This window comes from Alosa sapidissima, chromosome 6 (genome assembly GCF_018492685.1).
Source record: "Alosa sapidissima isolate fAloSap1 chromosome 6, fAloSap1.pri, whole genome shotgun sequence".
Taxonomy (NCBI): Eukaryota; Metazoa; Chordata; class Actinopteri; order Clupeiformes; family Clupeidae; genus Alosa; species Alosa sapidissima.
Window position 1 is genome coordinate 26,011,331 of NC_055962.1, and position 9,099 is coordinate 26,020,429.

Genomic DNA, 9,099 nt, shown 5'->3' on the forward strand with positions numbered 1-9,099 from the left:
TTCAAAAATATTTTATATCCATTCATTACTCACATGCAGATGATGTGTGTGTATGTGAGAGAGAGAGTGTGTGTGTGTGTGTATGTATGTGTTTTGAGTTCATAATGATATGCCTGTGTGTGTGTGTGTGTGTGTTTTGAGTTAATTATGATATAAGTGTGCAAGTCCAGTGTGTGTGTTTGTATTATTATAAGGGCTGTAACAATATGCGTATCGAAACCAAAATCATGACACTCATATCCACAAACCTGTGTCGCGGTGTGAAAGGCAGAATCGTGACACACCCCTTCTAGTGTTTTACCGGTATGTTGTCCAAAAATAAATAAATAAATAAATCATCATTTTATAGCTTTCATTGTAGACTATGTGTGCAACTTTACCAAACAGTATAGAAGTAAACCCCCGCTCTTGACCTCTTTCTCTCACGCGCGCGCGTGTTCAATGGACACACGCCCCTCAGCATGTACATACAAATAAAACATTCACCGTTGTGTTCAACGCTTCCATTCAAGTTGACTGATCATCTCAACACATTTAATCCAAATAAAATATTCACAACTATTAAAGCAAAGACGCATACAGTAGAAGATGACTAGCTAAATTATTATTAAATCTGGTTAGCATCATTAGCATGCTGCACACACAAAAAAACCCTCAAAACTTCCATTCAAGTTGACTGATCATCTGAATACCAATGTTTTTCCAGACTCAAAAGGGCCTGTCCCACACGTGGGGAAAGTGAACAGTCCAACCAGTAGACTATGATAAGATAGCCAACTATGCTACTTTATGTACAATATTTCCAAGCTTCAACCAGACAGCTGCATTAAAGAGCTAGAGTAGTAGAAGAAATAGTAGGCTATAATCTGCATAAACCGTGGGTCAAAAATCGTGGAACAAACCAAATTGTGAGTTTGGTGTATCGTTACAGCCATAATTATTATTGTATTTGTACCATGTCCCTAAAACACACGGATTTGTCACACTTATGTGTATATGTATATATGTACAGTATACTGATTTTATGTGTGTGTGTGTGCGCGTAGTGATTACTCCAGCGACTACTCAGACTGGACGGCGGACGCGGGCATTAACCTGGAGCCCCCCAAGAAGACGAGTCGTCCGAAGAAGAAGACGGCCAGCAGCTCGGAGGAGGACGGTGAGAAGAAGAAGGACAAGGACAAGAAGGAGCGCAAGAAGGACAAAGCTGACCACAAGGCCCACAAGGACCACAAGGACGGGGCACTACCAAAGAAAAGCAAGCCCAAAGAAGGACGCATGAAGGTGTGTGTGTGTGTTTCTGTCTATCTGTGTGTGTGTGTGTGTGTGTGTGTTGAGCTGGCTGGGTTGAATGTGGAAAAATATAGCATACTATGTATTGCACATTGATATATTACCCATCAAAATGTGGGGGGGGGGATTAGTAAATTATCTATCTGGTGTGCTATATTACTTCCTTTAATGGTATCTTTTAGAAATGTGTGTGTGAAATGTGTGTGTGATCTCCTTTCACACACTTTGATTGTGCGGTGTGTGTGTGAGCGAGAGAATGAGAACTGATACCCCTGTCTGTGTTTGATGTTCTGTGTGTGTGAAGACGTGTGTGTGTGTGTGTGTGTGTGTGATCTGGTATGTCTTGCTGTTTGATCTGTTGACATGTGTTTGTTGTGTTGTGTTGGGGTGCTGACGTAAGGCCGTGCAACACAGCAGGCTGTATTACAATGGGGAATAGAGACCTCCATCACGTGTGAACTGAGGCTTTGCTTGCTGTTGCCATGTTCTGTCACACCTTGAACTGGGTGGCATTAAATAAGCTTAACAGCTACAAGTGTTGCACAGTGCACCGATACTACAAAAGTATCGCAATACCCTGAAATTAAAAATGTCACGATTCCTAATTCCTATTTCCTTTTATTAGTATCGATACTTTTAAGAATGACCGTGTTCTTTTGAAGTAACATGTGTGTGCGCAAGGCATGGTTCTAGTGCCTCCTCCCCTAGCCTGTGGCTGTGCGTCTTTTCTCCTCACATACACACACACACACACGTATGTACGCCTACTATTTATTTAATATCATTTAGAAATAGGCTACGCAACCATGGCAAACTTTTACATCTGGAAAGAGCTCCTTGCTAACTATCCTGCTAGCTCAGGTCACGTCTGTCAGTAGTGCTCACTAAAATCATTAATGAACATTGCAAGACACTTTCCTCTTCTATGATCCCAGAAAGATTTTCTTCGACTTCGTTCGTTTTTTGAACATTTATTGAACATTTATTTCATCTAATGACGTAGATAACATAATGAATTGCATCCACATATCCTTATGCACTACAGTATGCGCAACTTTTATTCACTAGCTGTGAGCTGAAGGCTAATAACTCTCACGTATTTCTTAAAGTGACAGGCACTCAATTACACCTACACACCACATTAGACATGCCTAAGTGTAATAGTTTAAAGATCAATATGTTAATGTGAAAATCAATATGTAAATATGTTAAGCTACTAGTAATTATGCAGATTATAAAATACTATACATTATAAACTAAATACACTTTATATGAATTTCAAAATATATGAAATAGAAACATGACATAAGCCACCATTTTTCGTTTGTGTGTGTGTGGAGAGTCAAGCAAATACATTTTTAAAAAAGTATCAAAGAAGTATCGAAATTCTTGACTTGGTATCGGTATCGAAACATTAATTTTGGTATTGTGACAACACTAGTGTGTGTGTGTGTGCACGCGCTTGGGTAATGCCTAGACTTTATGATTTTATAATGGGTGTCAGAGTGGGGGTGTGTGTGTGTCACTCACCACTAATCTACTTAACTCTGTCTGATTTCATATGCCATATATATAAATATGCATTTGTGTCTTTTATTTATTTGACTCTACTGTCATGTTGTTTTGGAGTGCTTAGTTGTTGATTTAATATATGGATTGTGTGTCTGGGTGTGTGTGCGTGTGTTTGTGTGTGTGTGTGCGTGTGCGTGTGTGTTTGTGCGTGTGCGTGTTTGTGCGTGTGTGTGTGTGTGTGTGTATGTGTGTGTGCATGTGTGTGTGCATGTGTGTGTGTGTGTACATGCGTGCATGTGTGCGTGTGCGTGTGTGTGTGTAAATGTGTGCGTGTGTGTGTGTGTACGTGCGTGTGTGTGTGTGTGTGTGTGTGTGCAGCGGTTGCCAGAGATGCGGGAGCAGGGTCTGACTCTGGAGGAGTGGCTGCCGTCCCCCTGGATCACTGACACCATGCCCCGCAGGTGCCCCTTCACACCGCAGATGGGAGATGAGGTAGGACACACACACACACACACGCACGCACACACGTACACACACTCACACACGCACGTACACACACTCACGCACACACACACACACACACACACACACACACACACACACACACACACACACACTCACGCACGCACACACACACACACACACACACACACACACACACACACACACACACTCACGCACGTACACACACACACACACACACTCACACACACACACACTCACACACGCACGCACACACACTCACACACACACACACACTCACGCCCGCACGCACGCACGCACGCACGCTCACACACACGCACACACAGACACACACACACTCACACCCGTACACACATTGACTTACTCACTTATAAGCACACACATAAGCTTTGCCTTGACATGCATACATAAATACACACATATACACCTACACTCACTCACTTGCACATTCATGCACACACACTTACACACACACACACACACTCACTCACTTGCACATTCATGCACACACACTTGCACATGTTCACTCGTAAGATCCCACAAACCTGCATGGTCTGTATCATAGCAGTTTCCTTTGGCCTTGCATTTCAACAGCATATTTAAAAGTTGTGTGTGTGTGTGTCTTGTCTGTGTGTGTGTGTGTGTGTGTGTGTGTGTGCCCAGTTGTACTATTTCAGGCAGGGACATGAGGCGTATGTAGAGATGGCCAAATCCAACCGCATCTTTAGCATCAACCCCAAAAAACAGCCCTGGCACAAGATGGAGCTCAGGGTAAGGCCTGTGTGTGTGTGGGTGTGTGTTTGTGTGTGTGTGTGGGTGTGTGTTTGTGTGTGTGTGTGTGTGTGTGTGTGTGTGTGTGTGTGTTTCTGGTCACGTGCCTGAGTGTGGATTTTACATGGATTGTTGAGATCTCTTGTTACAATATCTGTTCTGAATTTTATTGTACTGATATTTTTGTTTGTGTGCTTTTGTGTGTTTGTGTGTGTGTGTGTGTGTGTGTGTGTGTGTGTGTGTGTGTGTGTGTGTGTGTGTGTGTGTAACAGGAGCAGGAGCTGATGAAAATAGTTGGTATTAAGTATGAGGTGGGCCTGCCCACTCTGTGCTGTCTGAAGCTAGCCTTCCTGGACCCAGACACGGGCAAGTTGACCGGAGGCTCCTTCTCCATGAAGTGAGTGGGAGACCACACACACACAGACACACACACACAGACACACACGTGCACAACACACACACACACACACACAGACACACGTGCGCACAACACACACACGCACACATACACACACACACACACACACACACACACACAAACCTACCTGCATATCATACTAGACAAAGGAAAACTGACAAGGAGGCTCCTTCAGATTAGACGCACACATACATGCTCTCACAAATGCTCATACATATGCATACAACCATAATAAACATAGATGTTTTCAGTGCGATTGCATGCACTTACCCAGGCTTTGTATCACACACACACACACACACACACACACACACACACACACACACACACGTGCACACAACACACACACACACACACACACACACACACACAAATTCAAAATACAATACACCTAAATATTCTTTTATTATTTGAATCTGACTTCTGATACTTCAATGGCTTAGTGGACTCAATAGCATCAGTGCCTAGCAACCACTCTCCTCCGGTGTGTGTGTGTGTGTGTGTGGCAATACACTGGAGTACTCGCCTTTTAAAAAAAAGAGAGAAAAACGAGGCATGTATTTTTCAGAGTGGCCGTCCACACCATGAGTCATGCCTTCATTTCCCGTTCAGCTGACACCCTACGCCAGGTTAAACGTACACTTATTCTGGCCCCATGGAAACAGGAGTCTGGTAGAGGACTCAGGAGGAAGCAAGTCCTTGACTCAGTCGGGGCTTTGGAGAGGAGTCCATTTCATCTGACGTCATGTTCGCTCGGGGCAAAATTGAATGGAATGGAGAGGTGTCATTTTTGGTCAGCTCGGTGGCCTTCTAGTGTGTGTGTGTGTAGTGTTTATCACTTTGTTGGTGGCCTTCTAGCTGCAGAGAACCTCTTACAGCAATGAAGACCTGATGGCGCTGAAACAGGCATTGCTGTGGATGACCTTTGGTACACTCCTAACGTATACCTACTGTATTGGTTAAGGCAGCACGATCTGCGGAAAATACCTAAATGCGATTTTTCAGACAGATATTGCGATTGCGAAAGTCAAGCTTCGGTACAATATTCCAAATTTCACGTGGAGTTGGGCCTCTTATGATTGGTGAGCGTGCCTGGTATGGCCTCTGTGCACTAGCTTATTGAAGCCGGCAAACCAGTTTCTTGTACGTTGACATGGCTGTCAACAAGCGCCTGAAGATGAGTGCTTTAGATGTGCCAAAAGGTAAGAAAGACAATATACACAAGTCTTAATGGGGGCGGCTCTAAGGAGCATTGCTGTGACACTCTGCTCGTTATAAAAGCGATTTTAGCTTCTGCCTTTTTCCTAAAAACACCAGCCTACGTGCAGTGGCTGCACAAAATAATGAGAGAAGGATTTTTGGTGAGCACACGTTTTGGCACTGTGAACTGAAGCACTCCTCTTCAGGCGCTTGTTGATAGCGATGTCAACGCGCAGGAAACTGGTTTAGTGCACAGAGCCCATATGAGAAGCACAGCACTCCTGATAGGTGAGCTTCACTGTCTGTCACAGAAAAAGGATGACATGAATATAAAAATAATAGATGTGACCAGATTAACAATTGGGACAGAGTTGTGAGCTGTATGAGTAATTGCAGCTTTTATGATTAGCTAATGGCATTAGTTCAGGGGTGGCGAACCTGCGGCTCTTTGCCTCCTCTCGTGCGGCTCACAGCTGCTCAACTGATGTTCTCACTTCTCCTTGGTAAATAGAAAGAGGAACACGGACATTGAAAAGGAGGATTCATCTTTTTTGTAGGCTATTGTAACCCTTCAGGTTGATATGTCAACGTAACCAAAATAACACCGTAAAAAAGTGTTCTACACGTTAGTTTGGTACTTGGTATGCCAGACTTAACTGATCCATAAAGCTTCAAACCTGAACATTTCCCAAAGGCACTGACCTTTGCAAGTACAAGGTAAAGGTAGACTACATAGACATCAGTCAGAGAAGCAGACTCGTTTTCTTTTTGTGTATTTTCTTTTAAAAAAATGGATTGAACACTCGACGGAACATTTGACGGTCACATTGGCATCATATCAGTTGTTACATTGGAACATTTCTCATGCTAATAAGTCATTCAGTGAGGGGGAATTTGTGATGTGTGTCAGATATCTTTGTTGCTTGCTACTCATTCCTGAAAACGATAATTTGTAGCATCTGCCAAGTGTCTCACTTTAAATGAAAAACAGAAGATCTATTTAAACTGTAGGCCTAGGTCGCTGTTGTAGTGAGGGCATCTTTTTTTTTGTTGTTCGGATCTTTTGAGTTGTGTGGAAAAAAATGTTGGCTCTTCATGCTGGACTGGTTAGCCACCCCTGTATTAGTTGATATTGATTAAAGATCGGTTAATTGTACAGCCCTACTATATTTAAAAAAAAAATTTTTTTTATAGTATTTTGGGAAAATGAAAATGAGGGAAATTACACTGGAAAGGAACTCAGGTACTCCAGATGTGATGACAAGAAAGGATTACTTTGTAAAGGATCACTTTACAACAGCGACTTAGGCCTACAGTGCAAAAAAGCCCTTAGGCCTACAGTGTGCAAAGCTCCACCTTTGATGAAATACACAGCAGAAACTGCTCCTGTATGAGTGTGCTACTATGGTGACGCATCATCTCCATCTCATGAGTCATGTTCAAGCATACTGCAGGAAAATGTGGAGGAAGTGGACAACCATCACCACCGTCACCATGGAGACGCTTATTTTCAGAGATCAGATTTTGATTTCATATTTGACGACCACATAACAGGAAAAAGCTATATAGTTGACCTCATTACTAATTAAATACTGATGATAATATGAATTGTATTGTTTCTATTTGAAACTCTTTCAGTTGTTTGGGTAAAAGTATCATAGATACTTAAAATTAAGGTGGACTCTCATCTCTGCCAATAGGGTTAAGGCTCATATTTAATCACTTTCTGCTTTTGGTGACCATTGGCTGTAACTCGGCAACCCACTTTGTCATTGGCATAGATACCACGACATGCCTGACGTCATCGACTTCCTGGTTCTCCGTCAGCAGTTTGATGAAGCAAAAGAACGGCAGTGGCAAATAGGTTAGTGGTGTGTGTGTTTGTCTGTGTGTGTGTGTGTGTGTGTGCTACATTTACAGAGACCGCATGACCCTTGGCTAACTTGTTTATGGTATTTGATTTTGTAAACTGTGTAAGAGTGTGTGTTCTTTCTGTATTTGTTGAACACATTTGGCCATGCTGGATGATTTTAACTGTACACTGTTGCGTGTGTGTGTCAGTGTGTGTGTGTGTGTGTGTGTGTCCTAGGTGACCGATTCCGCTCGGTGATAGATGATGCCTGTTGGTTTTTTAACTGTACATTGTTGCGTGTGTGTGTGTGTGTGTCCTAGGTGACCGATTCCGCTCGGTGATAGATGATGCCTGGTGGTTTGGGACGATTGAGAGTCAGGAGCCATACCAGGCCCTCTACCCCGACAGCCTCTTCCAGTGCTACAACGTCTGGTGAGTCCACACACACACACACACACACACACACACACACACACACACACACACACACACACACACACACACACACACACCTGTCCACCTGTCACTTACCAGTACAACTCAGTTTAGAGGTTGTGTGTGTGTGTGTGTGGTGTTTATCACTGTTCTTTTTTTCAGCCTGGTTGGCAAGGGGATGGCTGCCCAAGCCCCTAACCCTTTCTTGCATGTGTGCATTGTAAATGTGCCACATATTGTGCTGGGCTCTACAAAACATGAGTGTGCTGTCACTGACTGCCACATGTCTCCCCAGCCTTCTCACACACAGTGCTGCTGAGAACAGGCAGCTATGCCTCATGTTTAGTGCTGGGGCAGGTGTGTGTGTGTGTGTGTGTGTGTGTGTGTGTGTGTGTGTGTGTGTGTGTGTGTGTCTGTGTCTGTGTCTGTGTCTGTGTCTGTGTGTGTGTGTGTGTGTGTGTGTGTGTGGTGGGGGAAGGTTGACCTGACAGCTGTGAGAGGATTCTGGACACCTGGGATATTAGACTAAGTAACTGCAGGTCAGAGCTTACCATAGATTACACCACTCTAACAATGGTCTGTGTGTGTGTGTGTGTGTGTGCGTGTGTGCGTGTGTGTGTGTGTGCGTGTGTGTGTGTGTGTGTGCGTGTATTTCAGCTGGGATAATGGTGACACAGAGAAGATGAGCCCTTGGGACATGGAGAAGATTCCCGATGAGGGTAGGGTGTACACCCACTCACACACACACACACACACACACACACACACACACACATATATTAACACTCCTGTATTAAATACATCAGTACACACATTCAAAGTCAATGTCATCCATGCATGGAGAGACAATTGCTATAAATTCATTAAGACTTGTGAGCATGCACTTGCACGCACACACACACACACATGCACACACATACACACATAGTGTGACATGTAGCGTTGTGCAAATTGCTATTGGTTAATGGGGGTCCTGGGGAAGATGGGGTTGTCATGGTAACGATGGTTAAATGGAACTCATCAATCGCTCAGTTGTCTCTTTTTACTGGCCTTGTAAATGCAAGGGAGATCTTTGTGTGTGTGTGTGTGTGTGTGGTCCTGTAAATTCAAGGTAGTTCTGTGTGTTTGTGTGTTT

The 9,099-nt window shown here is 43.6% G+C and overlaps 1 protein-coding gene across 5 annotated transcripts in view; it reads left to right on the forward strand.

Moving 5' to 3' along the window:
* Positions 1-9,099, forward strand: part of LOC121711696 (pleckstrin homology domain interacting protein) — an 82,707-nt gene that overhangs the window by 47,189 nt on the left and 26,419 nt on the right. For all 5 annotated transcript variants that reach the window (XR_006032405.1, XR_006032406.1, XM_042095503.1 and 2 more), the window contains exons 23-29: positions 1,047-1,284; positions 3,184-3,297; positions 3,952-4,059; positions 4,332-4,456; positions 7,459-7,541; positions 7,850-7,961; positions 8,622-8,683. Coding sequence is in view for 3 of the 5 variants with exons in the window: in XM_042095503.1 (XP_041951437.1) it covers positions 1,047-1,284; positions 3,184-3,297; positions 3,952-4,059; positions 4,332-4,456; positions 7,459-7,541; positions 7,850-7,961; positions 8,622-8,683 (842 nt within the window). In the remaining 2 variants the exon portion in view is untranslated. The remainder of the gene's footprint in view (positions 1-1,046; positions 1,285-3,183; positions 3,298-3,951; positions 4,060-4,331; positions 4,457-7,458; positions 7,542-7,849; positions 7,962-8,621; positions 8,684-9,099) is intronic.